Below are 14,670 nucleotides of genomic sequence, written 5' to 3' on the forward strand. Positions count from 1 at the left end.
CAGGTAAATTCCCCTAAGCTCCCCAAGGAGACAGAGCTGCCTTCTCTGGCTGGTTAAGTATTGTTTGAGGGCTTTTAATGCTACTGCATATATTATTCCAGTGCAGGATTAAACATAAAGGTACCTAGAGGATCTCTGTGTGTCATTTTTCCTCACTAGCACATACAGTTATTTTACTCATTCTGTTGGGGGCCGTGCTTTTTTTTTTTACTTCTGCTTAACTTTAAATGTCCTCTTAAATCCCAGTGAAATCAAAGATGTTTGAGCAGAGCCTTACTTGCTGTATCAAATAAAAGAAGCATACATACTTGCTTAAGAGCTTGGCTAAATTAGGAGCTTATTTTGAACTCATCACAAATGTAACAGTCCCTCAGATCTTTGTCAGACAGTTCAACAAAGGACACACGAATCACAGACAATTCAAAGATGCCACAGGGCAAATTGTTCTAACCCTGTTCCTATGGTTTTTAACATTATGTTTTTTATACTTACATTGCCAATATTCAGAAACATGCTAAAGGTTCTCTACGTATTTCTACTCCGTTGGAAAAATATATTTAATAGTTAGTAGAAAAAGTGAAGATGTTTGTATGAGTTTCAGTCATGACAAGTGGCTCTTCACATTCCTCAAACAGCGCTTCAAGGTTAATTTGTTCATAAATGTAATTTTTGTCTTAATGGCATGAAATCAACAAAAATGGCATTTAGTTTCTCATAGTAATAATTTACCAGCATTAATGATAAGGAAACCCACTATTTCTTTTGTATAATTAATGAAATTATTCTCAGGGCTGTATTTCTATGAACTACAAATTATTCCCATTACTAACAGAAATGATAAGAGCAATGGAATCGGTGTCATTAAAAGAACTAATACTGTGGATCAATGTCTTATTTACTACTGCAAATTAAGCCACAGCCTATCAGGAGCCAGCTTGCTCAAAAAGATAATGACACACTTCCAACTATTAAGGCTATGTAAAGGATTCATAAACGCAGCACTTGTTGCTGACTTTTACAGAAAACTGACAGGCTTATCCTAACACGTTTCATATTAAAATGGCTCCATTGGCAGCATGGTTGCATGGCAATTTCAGTCTGAATAAAGGCCTATTAATTTTTTTCATTAATAAATTAAATTTCACCTAGACTGAATTACAAATCCATCCAATCTCAACTTTTGAAACTAATCTGCTACATACTCTTCCTTTACTTTTTTTTCACTATGGTAATTCACTGGTTAGTGAATCAGTACAGGACAATCAAAACTTCTTGCTGTAAACGGGAACAAACTGCAGTATCGTATGCTGTCTACATATATTTATAGAGCTAAGTAAGTGTTATTTATGAATGTAAAAACTAACGATTGTGATTAATATATTGAAAATCCACTATTTAGTAACATTACGACTAAGACCTCATTATAGTACACTATTTTTTGTGGGCATAAGTCCATTAAGTGAGGAATGCATTCCAATTATATCTTAATGTTATGTCTGGAAATCGTATGTATCACATGGAATTTTAAAGGAAAAAATACTTATGTCCTCATTAAAAGTCAAAAATTGTTTCTCTTTCTGAACAAATCTGAAAAGAAGTTTTGACATTGAATTTGGGTGGGGTTTTTTTTCCTTTTTCTTGAACAGTGTCATTTTTGTGATTATTCTATTTCTGGTAACCATCTTATACCACAGAAGAGTTAATTTATTTCCAATACTACTATACAGTACTCTTGTATTTACCTGCTCAAATTCTATCAGAAAATGTCACGTTGTAAAAATAAATCTGTGTTCTTCTAGTAACTGTTAATGTTTGTTTTCTATATCAGTCCATATAGAATTATTATCTCAAGACTCGATATGTGGGTGCTCAACCTATCTTCCCATTATAAGTTACCAATCACAAAAAATAGCATGCTTTGTATAACAGTATTATAATCTGTCATTTTCATTACACTTTTTCTATCTATGCCACTGCAGCATAGTCATTGCTCTGGTCATTTTTTTTTTCGCTTTCTTGTGGGCTGGTGATTGTCACCCTTGGATTTGTGGATGTTTTTTCAAGATGGGAATCAACCTAGAGAAAAAGGACAGTTATTGTTTACTTCATTGGGTAATAAAGATTTCAGTTCATTTCAACACAGTGTTAGCACTTCGTACTAAAATATCCACAAGGTATTCTTAACATGAAAGAATGTTTTCCAAGAGTGATCACATTAACATTTTTATTTACCTTATACTTATATACCTTCCAAAGGAGAAAGTACTCAAATTAGAGATTGCCCCCAAGTTCTTTCATCAAACATCCAGTTACCCACATATCCATTTAAAGTGAATGCTTACTCACTTTCTTCACTTCCATAAATAACTTCAGCTTTTCTAAAAACTAATAAAAAAATCAATATAACAAGCATAGAATAAATTCAGGGCCCAAGCAAATGCTGCGTTGCTCAGCTCTTTTAATTGAAAACTGGTTTTGTATGTTCACACAGAAACAGAAGAAAACCCAGTTGCAAGGTGCAAGAAACCATTCCCAGTGTCACAAGAAGACAACGACTCTGTTTTTCAGCAGCCTATAGGCAGCAAATATGCAGCAAGTTGTTCTTGTTCTGGCACTCAAGAATCTCACCCTTACGAGATCTGGGTTCTCCTCATCAAACAAAATACTTTGTTTTCCACATTCCGTTCACTAGTCAGTTCATCTGACAGTCAGGGTTGTCCACTTTATTTTTCTGGTTTGCATGCTTCCATCTAAGCCAATGGCATGTTACTGTGTCTCCTACATTAATGGCATATTTTCTTTTAAATCGACTAAAGCCCCTTGCCTTGAGGATCTTGTTCATCTCCACTGTCTTTTCCAACTTCTCAGAAAAGGACATGAAACTTCCACAAAGCAATGGCAAGAACCTTTTAATGAAATGCAACTTCTGTTAAAGTCAACTCATCATAATAATGAGGAACTGTCATTTCATGAACACACCCTTCTGCTCTGTCCTAAAGGACAATGCAGTGTGGAACTATATAATGATTATGCTTTTCTGGAAATTGCAATAATTTTTTTTACTACTTTTTTTTTTTTTTTTCAAAATTCAGCATACTCAGCAAAGCAGGAGATGCAGATTCATCAAATAGCAAGAAAGGTCTGCTTTCTCAGTTGGAGGGCATATAATGTAATTACTGATGTAACTGGCATATACAGACAGAAAAAAGCTTTTCCGACAAACTGAAATTCTCATAAATGTTCTCAGGACCTTATCAAGAGTGAGCTACTTAGAGACTAGCTGACAAGCCTAAGGCTGAGATGAATGAGGAACAATAACTTAAGAACAACAAACTGAAAGAACACTCACATGGTTCTGATTGTCAGAATCCTTTTCTTTCATTTCTTCTTCAGGCTGAAGATCACCTTGGTAGTTCAAGTGCTCCATTCCCTCACCATTTTCTTCATTTTTCTTGCCATTTAAGTGGGTAAGTTCCTCTTCTGCTTGGTCAACATTCTCCGTTTCTTCTGCTTCATCTTCATAATTCTCATTTAATTTCTTCTTGTTTTCTTCCACTTCACTTCTTTCTTTAACGGTTTCCCCATTTTCCTCTCCATTCACTTCTGGATACTCTTCCTCTCCTTTATATGCTTCCTCTCCCATGTCATTTTCCTCTTCTGCATTTTCTTCTTCATCTACAGTTTCTGCTGGCCTCTGGTGAAAGAAAAAGCAGCAGCATTATGAAGCGTTTTTAATCAGAATGCTCCATGCAATTCTGAAATGCGACAGACATCAAAATCACACTTACATCATTACTGGGGAGTAAGTATGCTAATTTGAGGTTTGTCTACATGGACAGAAAATGATGCCCCAGTACTAACACCCCATAATGCACTCTTATTCTACATGAAAATGTGTTAGTGAGATCTAAATATATTATACTGGGTTAATCCATTTGACCATACTCAAAACAACTGGAGCTAGATATAATTAATATAGCAACAGCTATTTTGTTCCAGCTATTCCAGGTTCTCCATCATTCTAGCATTTAGTACAAACTTGTTTATAAAATCATGTCAAAATAAAATATCATACATCACTAGCCCACAACCTGTTCCCCAAGAAGCATTCTGCCTATGGACCAGGCCATGCCAGGCTAATCAGTCCTTTTGCGCAGTCTATCTTCTTTGCATCCACAGAAAAGTAGCAAGAGAGATGAGGCAGACCTACTGGTCACTTCCATAAGATCATTCCCCTTCCCAAAGACCCCTACGTACGGTGGCAAGGTTAGGATTTGCTAGACATTTAGAAATTAATTTTTCCTACACAGAGTTGGACCAGCAGACAGGAGGAACAGGACCTTGTCCCATATTGAAGAACAGTAAGCAGAAACTCACTATAGATAAAGCTGCTAGCAGCATCATTTCATGACAACCTGGAAGAATGATGCACATACTATCTAGTTTTTGTCATTTGTCTTCCAGTTTCAGCTTTGAAGATTCACCTGACTATTCAGTGAACCAATGCCCCCGCTGCCAAGATGACTTATGTACTTGTGCTAAGGTTTGAATGAAAATGAAGAGAAGAAAACTCCGTAAGAGTGACAGGGTGTCTACCTCCTACACAGCCTCATCAGACTCTAAATCTAAAACAAACAAGCTGAGAGCAATAGACTATCTCTTAATCAAAAGTGTTTGGAATTTTACTATCATTAGCAACTCCTTTATGCAAGCAGCTATCTGCTACAGACCTAGAAGTTCTGTCTTCTAAAAATCCCTTTCCCTCACTAATTCTAACATTTCAAAAGAATTCTGTCATCACCTTCAACATATTTGTAAAAGCCAATTCAGCAATACCAACGAGTGATTGAAGCCTCTTGATGAAACACCTTGCTTTTGCTTTGGTATCTAAGTAGCAACATAAAACAACTTTACTATGTCAGTGCGCAATACTGCATTGACACAGCTTCAAAAAGGACAAGTTATTGTGTTGTGATAATCCACAGAATGACAAATTACTAGAAATATTACATGGTTATCTGACCAGATAAATAATGGTTCCATAAGTAATTTTTGAAGTACAGTAGTCTCTGTGTGTTTTTTATTCAGCCTTCCTGACTCACTTTCATCTGGTAACATCAAACTGGCCTTATTACCACTAAAATAAACATTGAGCGGGCCAAGTCTTTACAGACACCTTCAAAGAAGGCACCATCCAAAGCAAACTTGAGCCAACTTTGGTAATCTCCAGCACATAAAGATAGCAAAGAATCTGTACATGCATAAATCCCCAGAAGTTACCTGCTAGTCTTACACATAATTTGTTCTCACTATGCTAAGGAAATTAGCAGCTCTGGATTCTGACCAGAAACAGGGGAAGGCAGAACAAATCACAGGCACCAGACACTTCTAGCTAAAAGTAAGAGGTTTGGGTTTTGCTTAATGACACCTGCTTGCTGTAACATTACAAACACCAAATGAAGAGAGGGCAAGAAGAGAAGAAAAGTAAAGCCAGGCTTTCTCAATCCACTGTTGTAGTCATCCAAGATACTATTATTTCCAGCTTTTTGTTGCTGCCTAATAGTAGGTACAATCAGAAGAGGGTATCTGCCCTTCCCTGGACCGCTATAGAGTATGGTGGCTCATTTTGGACTGCAGAAGGCGGCGCGCAGACTTTATGCCATGGTGTAAACATACATATCCTAATGCATATGCCTTTACTGGTTTCATTGCTGTAGAAGCAGTCTTTGACATAGAAGCACAGTGGACATCTGAGGGGCAGTAACTTCCTAAGGTGCTACGCTAGCTAGACTCATTAGACCGTATCTGTCTAAAATAGGTGTGGATGCAAATTTTTTAAGAGTTAAAACTGAGTAACATAGAAGACAAACACAGCGTTATTGAACTGTACCCAGAAACTCACTGGAAGCTCACAAGGAACTGGCATTAAATAGCATTCAAATTTCAACTAATTTAACTTGACCAGTGAAGCTAAATTGCCTGAAAAATAATAGTACAAATCAAGATCAGTAAAACAAATTTCATCAGTGCAAGTATAATGTTTTTATAGTAACTGAAAAATTTCAAGATAGCTGAGCATATTACTGCAATGGTTATTAATACTACAGACAAAAACAAAAAGAACATGTTTACAGCTAATAATTGGAAAGCAAAATGCGTTCTTCATTTAATCTCCTTTCAAGCTACACTACATTAGAAAGGACATTGCAAACAAGTTAAAATCAACATTGATCCAGAGGAAAAGACCTTCCGCAAGGTAATCTAAAATGCAGTATGGTTCCCACTGCATGCACAGTCATAGGTAGGCTTTGAAATGTGAATATGACCACAGACAATGCATTTCAGAATACACAGCAGACCTAAGACAGGACTGTAGAGAGGGAACTGAAGGCCAAAATCACCCACCAAATCATACATTGCTCTCTACGGAAAAAGTCTTATACTTTCTACTGAGATCTTATTGATCTATTAGCTATGCATAAATTAGCGTTCTTTCTTTTAAGTACACCTTCTTCACTGAGCAAGAGATCTACTTAGCAAAAGTCATATTTTTCATATTTAAGGAAAGAGAATGTTTACGTGCATATATACATCCATGGAGGGAAACAGAAAATGGGAGAAAACCAGAGGTTTTTATGGTCCAAAGCTTGTAAATGTTGTACATGTTTAACTTTACCTTCTGGAACAGTTTCAGTGATCTCAGTGAACCTGAAACAGTGAGCTAAAGCCTACATTAAAGTGCTTGCTGGGTCAGGGTATAATTCAAAATCCCCTGGAGTCAATAAGCACCTTTTCATTGAATTCGATACACTCCAGCCATCCCTCCACCTACAACTGTAAAAAGTGCCTATTATGTATACATCAAAGTTACTGCAAACTGTGTTCTCCCAGACAGAATAAATCAGGATGGGTGTACTGAAAGCAAAACAGGTATGCCGATTCAGACCTACATGTCCTTGCAGAAATTATCACTCATTTCTAGAAGTCAGCAATGATCTTGTATACTTAGGAAAAAGCAGTGACAATTCACATCTTAGTTTTTAGCTTTATGAGTCATCTTTTAAATAACCAGAATATTCCCCGCAAGAGCCTCATATATGGAATGCATTGGTTGGATAGCCAAGACAGATATGGGACTTGGCTGCTCCTCTTTGCACCCGAGAAGTCAGAGTTCAGCTTTCAGCCAGCACGCTCACAGGAACTCATACAAGGACATTACATCTGGGATTCCCATAAAGGCTCAGGGCATCTCAAGTCCAGAGAACCAACTACATCTCCAGGCCTGAGTGACTGAGGTCTTTCACCACTTTGTAACACAACTAAATGAACATGAGCATCAAATATTAACACCAACATGCTGACATGAGAGATTTCAGAATCATAACAGAGAACAAAGGGCATTGCAAAAATTCATGTTGGAAGCACCCAGCCAGTTGTAGCCCAGGGTAGTTTAGGGTAACTAAACATGTATACTGTAACAAACTACAGAATAAGTGTTCACGTGTTACTTTAGTCTACATCACAAAAAAACAGCAGCACAACTTGAACCTGACAGCAATATATTCAGGACTAGAGAAGCATTACCTTGAGGTAATTTTCACAGACAAGTAAGTGACTTCTAGGACAGGGGACTCTTCCGGTGACTGTGATGGATTAACCTCATTCCTCCTATAGTCAGAACTACACATAGTAACGTTTGTAATTTTGCCTTTTGTATGGGTGCAAGAAAAAAGGAAAGAACCTTCTTGCTTGCATTGCTGACTGCATCTTTTAAGTGAAGATGATGCTTTTGCAGTTTCCCAGTTGAAAGTACAGTAGTTAATATAACTCGTTTTCAAACCGTACCTTCATGAAAGAGAGCACAATTCTTTGCTTGTCATGGACTAGCAATAAAAAGACTCACTGACAAAAGACTTGTATATGTATATTGAAAGGCATATTCAACCAAAGGCACAGAGAATAACTGAAGTCATTCCCAACTTCATGGTAGAAACATGGACCCGGCCTGCCTTCTGGAAACCTCCTGACTTACTAGCAGGTTGATGAGGAACAAAGTGAATTTCATTTTGCATTCAAAAACTATGATTGCTTGATGGTATTTTTAATTTCAGCAAAACCAGTGTGTTTAAAAAAGAAAGATGTATTCTAATTACACTGATCATGCTATCATTCATTAAGAGCTACATTACCAAATGCCATCATCACTCAAAAGCAGTAAGTCAGGAAATCTTCAGACACTGAGGCTTCTTTTCCTCTAGGGATGCTAATGTAACCTCTCTGAAGATTTGTACATGACTGATACTAGAATATTGAAAAGTGCAGTATCACAAATCACTTAAGGCAGAAATTATTTTGTACCATTAATGCAAAAATATAATTTTGCTTTATTGAAGCCATTTGGAAATGTTTCCTTGGCTAATGGTCACAACAGACAAACAATGAGGTAGACAACAAAAATCTTAATGGTCACAAATACCAGCATAAATACATCTCACAAATGCAGCATTAGGAACACTTAACTTTGCACCAAATGTCTCCAGAACAGAGCTGCTCCTGCTCCTACCCAGTCAGGAATGCTTTGTAGCAGCACTGCACAGATTCCAACAGAAAAACATTTTGTTCCTGAACCAGATAGGGTTGCTAAGTGACAGCAGCCCTCTTCTCTTCCACATCATTTACAAAACCCAGGCTCTTAAAAACAAGCAAATGAATAGTTAAGGGTTCATCAGTCTTACACTTCCCACATAGTAAATGCGCTGTTGTTCATGAAGGCAAAAAAGTCCTTATCCCCTCAACATTTAAACTCCAACCTTTTTATGAGTTGTATGCAATTTTTTTTCTTTGTACCACAGATGCAGCATCTGAGTCCACAAAGTCTAACTTTTTGTAAGATCATAGCACCCAGAAGTCTAACTGGAATGAATGGAAACTGAATGGAAACTATGCAACCTGAAGTGTAGGAAAAAAAAAGCTTTTCAAACTCCATTCCTCAGTTTCATTATGTGGTAACTGGAAGAACGCATAATTCCTTAATCACAAGATGGCCACGGCAGAGAAGAAACCATCTGATTAGATCCTTACTTTTCTAAGATGTACCTAAGTCAAAAATATTTTTCTCCATTACACTGAAAATCATGTCTAGTTTTTCCATAACATTTTCCATGTGTACGTTAAAATTTGCCTAAACTTCACACCCTACAATACAGTATGATCTGTTGAGCTTCCCTGTAAGCAATGAGAAGATTGATAAGCTTTTAAAAAGAAGCCCTACCGAGCCTGCAAAAATACAGCAATGTTTTTTTTCCAGAAAAAACAGACTCTTCTACAGTGAATGAAAAATTATTTAAGAGCTAAGCTTAAATTGTCTGCTCTAGGATTGCTAGGTTTTTTCAAGACAGGTGCACACAGAGAGAGGAAACTTTTTCCAAAGTAGTATCAACACCAGTTTTACAACAGAGCTGTGTTTGCAGGCCTCACTTGGAAGAAGTGAAGGCCCTCCAACAGTTGGCCACACAGGCCTTTAAAGATCAGGCCTTGCTGCTATAGCTTCAGAAATCAGTCATCCAATGCAGAAACTGACTGAAGATTCCCTATCTCACACAGACAAACAATAAAAAAAATTAAATGTAAATCAGTAGAGCTGAAAGAACATGCAGGGAAAAATCTTATCTGCTGGCTTGTCAGCACTCAAAATCCAGAGGGCTTAAATTACAGCTGCATCATTTGTAGTGAAATTTGAGCATAAAAAGTTCTGCATGTATTCTTTCCACATGCCATTTTGAAATCCTTACTGCTGTAGTGCAAAATGTTTACTCATGAAAAGTTCTAGCCTTTTTAATCAAGGACCGTCTCTTCAAGCAGTCAGCCTGTTTTAATGTTGAATCAATGTAAGCTTTAACATTTTGCCTTCAGCAATAGGGAAGATAAACATTTTATTCTGTTCCCTGAGGTGAGTCTTGGGTCTCTAAAGCAAAAAGTATACTCCATAATGAAAACTGCAAATGAAAGGTGCAAATTTTCTGCCACTGATGATACACTCCAGCTACAGAGAGAGCACCTAGGGGAGCTACACAATCTCATATCACATCACAGCCCAGGAAATAGGGAATAATGAGTGGCATCAGGACTGCATTAATCAGTGGACACATCTGTAATAATGGAAAGCAAATGGCTAGTGAAAGAACTAAGAGTGTGAACATCTACAAAAGAAACCCAAATCAGTGCCTGTTAGATGAATTTATCATCCAATGATTTTTACAAATAAACACAGAAAGGGAGAGGGAGATGGGGATAATGAATCCAGGGAGGGGTGGTCGGGAAACCACCCAAACCCAACAGATTCATTCTACATCACTTACATCTTAATAGCCAGTATCATATACCTCACACCAAAGGAGGCTGGCACAACAACATGCCTGAATTCCTTGTAAGGGTCATGCACTGGACAACTTCGTATCTCATAACCTTCACGCCTCCCCCACCTCCCAAGGGCTCAGCATGGGAGAACAATCATGCTTATGGAAATGGATAAACCAGTGCAAACTTGCAGTGTTATTTCAATCCTGTTACTACCAACTGCTGCTTTTGTATTTCACAACTTACATAAAATTAAAGGAAAAGTTGTAGTTTGTTCTGAAAGCATTACAAGTTAGAAAATTTTCTATCTCAGAAAGAGTTACTTTGAATATATTTGTATTATTACTGGCAAATTGAAAGTAACACACTTAATTATTTGTATTGTTTTGCTGCCTTCCTACCAAGAACTGCAATAAAACCACCTTGTTCCCTTGCTATTTGCACAATTGATTTCATAGTCTGTCATCAGTTCCCACGGATGTTGACACAGTGATGTAAACAATCAACTTGGAGTAAGTCTGCATGTCAAAAGAAGAAACTATCCATTTTGTATTTGGAAGCTGAAGTCTCGCTGCAGAATATAGAACAGAAGGGTCTGGTTTGGTTTTAGGCAAAATACTGATTTTTCCTCCTTGATGTTCAATTACAACTGTCAGCTAGTCTGGAGTAAAGCAAATCCTGTTCCTTTAATATGTTCTCCGCTGGCAGACAGCATTTTACAGAATAGGATATAAGCGTCTAGCCAGTATCACACTAAGTTTAGTTAATGGCTAATCTGGCATTTGTTCAACCATGTACTTCAAATGGCAAGACAGAGAACGTGCATAAAAAGAAAAAAGACTAAGTTCTGTCTTCACCACCTCATTTATGTGGCTGATGGAAATGATAGCATATCAGAAGTCTCAGCATTCTAGTGAAAGCTGGCATGTAAATATTTATGCATTATGCAAGATAGTCAAACCCTGGCTGACTGTCCTTTTCCATATTTCTGGCAATAACAGAAACTGCAGTTCAGATAAGAAAAATCTGTAAAGCTTTACATCACAGAATTTAAAATTATTTAAAATGGTCATTAATAAGAACCTGAACATGTAAAATGCTAAATGCTTCCAAGGTCTGAGTAACCTCAGTTATCTGGGAATAAAAAGTACTCAGCGCTACTCAGGACCTGGCTTCCTGCCAGATTACCTAGGAAACTATACATGAAGTTTTAAAATGAGAACTAAATCATGGCTTGAGTTGCAATAAATTTTGGTGCTTTGTTTGGCTTTTCTGAAAATATGAAAATCAGATTTTTAATAGTGTGCATGACTGATTTTGTAATCCACATCACACACACAACTCCACACCCCCAGCACACTTGCTTCCAGTTCCTTGTCCAGGTAGCAAAATCAGTTGGTAGTAACTGAAAAATATTTCCATCTGAGGACAATGTATGGGCCTTGGTACATAAGCTTAGAGGTTCCAGTCAAGCTCCTGGCATTGCAAGCTTGCCAGTACATCCAGTGTTCACTGGTATATCTATCAACAGCCGCAGCCGCCACTGACAAGTACAGAAGCGGTTGTGGAGAGTTAACTATTCTCCCCTCCCTGGTGAAGGTCACCATCCCCTGGCTGAAGTGAACTGGTGAGACACACGCCAGAATTGGCAGAGCTGTTGCCTGCACTGTAGGATCTCCGTGGAGAAGTCAGGCGGCCATCTCCAGGGCTCTTGGATTTCGTATGAATTGCAGTCAGGCTAAAAACTAGACCTCACAACCCAATTTACACTGTCAAATGCTTTATGCTACCCAGAGGAATTCTTTACAGACCTTCAGAGGCCAGTAAACAGGCTAATCATTTCTCAATTTGATTATTACACTGTCAAGACCCGGGCAGGATATACTTCAGGATGTCATAAGAAACAAAGATTAAGACAACAGGCAGCATGTTCTTCCCCAACGTCAGTACTATCAGTACAACCCAACACATCCTAATTATCACAACACCTCACGAGGACAACTGCAATTAACAGGCTGATGAGCCCACTGGTGTTTAGCACCTAAGTCTCTGAGGCCAGGGCAGGTATTTGCTGTGAAAAGGCACAGCTGTAGCATTCCTTATTTCAGGGACCAGGACAGTCATGCTCTTGCCTGCTTCAATCGCCTGATTCATGTATCTTCAAGAACAACGTCTATAAAATAACTGAGCAAAACTCCTTCCCATTAAAGTGAATAAATCATTGAGAATGACCCTTCTTAGAAACAGCAGCATAAAATAAAATTGACAGATCCAATTTTTTTTTTTTCACATGGTATGGTGCTATTCTTCAAAATGGCTACAGCAGCAACTTCATATGTGGCTTTTGTTAATGTACAGATTAGTAATGCAGGCAGAAATTGATACACAAAGTATAAGGTGATAAAACTTTTATTTTCCCCTCAGGCGTTTTTTAAAAGCAGAACACAAGCAAGATGTATATATGTCTAGTATTCTTTTACACAATACAAATAAATTGAAAAAAAAAAATCAGCCAACTAAATAGTAAGCACAAAAAACCAAAGCTTACTAAAAAAAAAAACTGATTATAGTACTGAAATAATCAAAGATGAACAACTACAGAATCACAGAAAAGATATGTTAGAAGAGACCTCTAGGGCAGTGGACTCCAAACTGTTTTGATTGCACAGCCCTATCTGTAAAAACTTTTTGAGCATGAAATCCCAATATATGTACATTTATTTATTCATAAATTATAAACATGTACTACTGAAGTTCTAATATTTTCTTCCTGCACCCCAATGGATTGTCATGCACACCCCCTGGGCTGTGCACACTCCACTTTGCAGGGCACTCGTCTAGAGATCATTTAGGCCAGTGCCCCGCTGCACTAACTTTGAAGTAAGTTGTTTGAGGCGCTATCTGGTTTAGTTTTAAGTATCACCAAAGACAAAGATTCCCCACCCTCTCTGGACAGGAAGGTGCTTACAGTTCTCACTGTAGGAAACATTTTTCTTATGTCCAATTAGAATTTTCCTTGCTGCAACTTTTGACCATTGACTCATCCTTTTGCTGTGCAACACGGAGAAAAGCCTGGCTCCATCTTCTCTGTTACTCCATCTGTAGCTGAAGAGAGCAGTTTGATCTGCCTTCTCTTGCTTTAGACTTTAAGGTGAAACAAACCCAGTTCCCTAAGCTTTTCCTTGTGTCATAAGCTCTATCACCCTAAACTTTTTAGTGTGTTGCTGACTCTCTCCTGTTTCTAAATATCCTTCTTGTACTGCTAAGGACTCAAAACTGGACAAAATAGTCTAGATGCAACCTCAGAGGTGCCAAGTCAAGGAAGATGATGTTCCCTTGGTGTGCTGGCTGTGGTTTTACTAGCTCAGCCTGCACAGTCAATCTCATCACCAAAAGGGAGCACCACCGACTCATCGTCAACTTGTCAGCCACAGGAGCTGCATGGCCCTTTCTGCAGTTGCTTACTAGCCTACCTGTGCCAAGACTGTATCAAGACACAGTTACCGTGTTGCAGGTGCCCAACTTCATATTTCTCTTTGTTGAACTTCATGGGACCTGAGTCAGCCCATTCCTTCAAGTTGTTGAGATTGCTCTGAAAGGCATATCCCCTGATAATGACAGTTTGGCTTTACTACTGGGCCTGGATAAGGCTGCATCCCATGCCATCATCCACGTTACCAATGAACATGTTAAAAAGCATCAGATCTATTATCAAACCCTAAGGACCAACATCCCTAAACAGATGCCACTTAAATATCAACCAATTGACTTTTTAAGTCCCACCAAATGAGCAAGTTTTTCATCCGCTTTGTAGCCCACAAATCCAGTCCCTACCTTCCATAGGGATATCTTCTTCCCCATATCTATCACATTTCTTTCAATTTCTCCTACAAATATGGAAGTCTACGCTGAAAGCAAAATAAATGACAATAACTGCTCTCCCTTCATCCACAGAGCCATTTATTTCATCACTAAGGCAAAGAGGTTGGCTCAGTATGATTTGCCTATAGTAAATCATAGAATCATTTTGGTTGGAAGAGACCTTTAAAATCATCAAGTCTAACCATTAACCTAGCACTGCCAAGTTACCACTAAACCATGTCCCTAAGCACCACATCTGCCCATCTTTTAAATACCTCCAGGGATGGCGACTCAACCACTCCTTGGGCAGCCTGTTCCAGTGTTTGATAACCCTTTCCATGAATAATTTTTTCCTAAAATCCAATTGAAACCTCCCCTGACGCAACTTGAGGCCATTTCCTCTTGTCCTGTTGCTTGTTACTTGGGAGAAGAAAGCAACCCCCACCTTGCTAC

At 38.2% G+C, this 14,670-nt stretch overlaps 1 protein-coding gene across 1 annotated transcript in view; it reads right to left on the bottom strand.

Moving 5' to 3' along the window:
* Positions 1–1,965: 1,965 nt before the first annotated feature.
* Positions 1,966–14,670, bottom strand: part of DCDC2 (doublecortin domain containing 2) — a 72,044-nt gene continuing 59,339 nt past the window's right edge. The window contains exons 9-10 of the mRNA XM_009887220.1: positions 3,350–3,694; positions 1,966–2,076 (exon numbers count right to left, since the gene is read on the bottom strand). Of these exons, the coding sequence (XP_009885522.1) occupies positions 1,966–2,076; positions 3,350–3,694 (456 nt within the window). The remainder of the gene's footprint in view (positions 2,077–3,349; positions 3,695–14,670) is intronic.

This window comes from Charadrius vociferus, unplaced genomic scaffold (genome assembly GCF_000708025.1).
Source record: "Charadrius vociferus isolate BGI_N301 unplaced genomic scaffold, ASM70802v2 scaffold1086, whole genome shotgun sequence".
NCBI lineage: Eukaryota > Metazoa > Chordata > Aves > Charadriiformes > Charadriidae > Charadrius > Charadrius vociferus.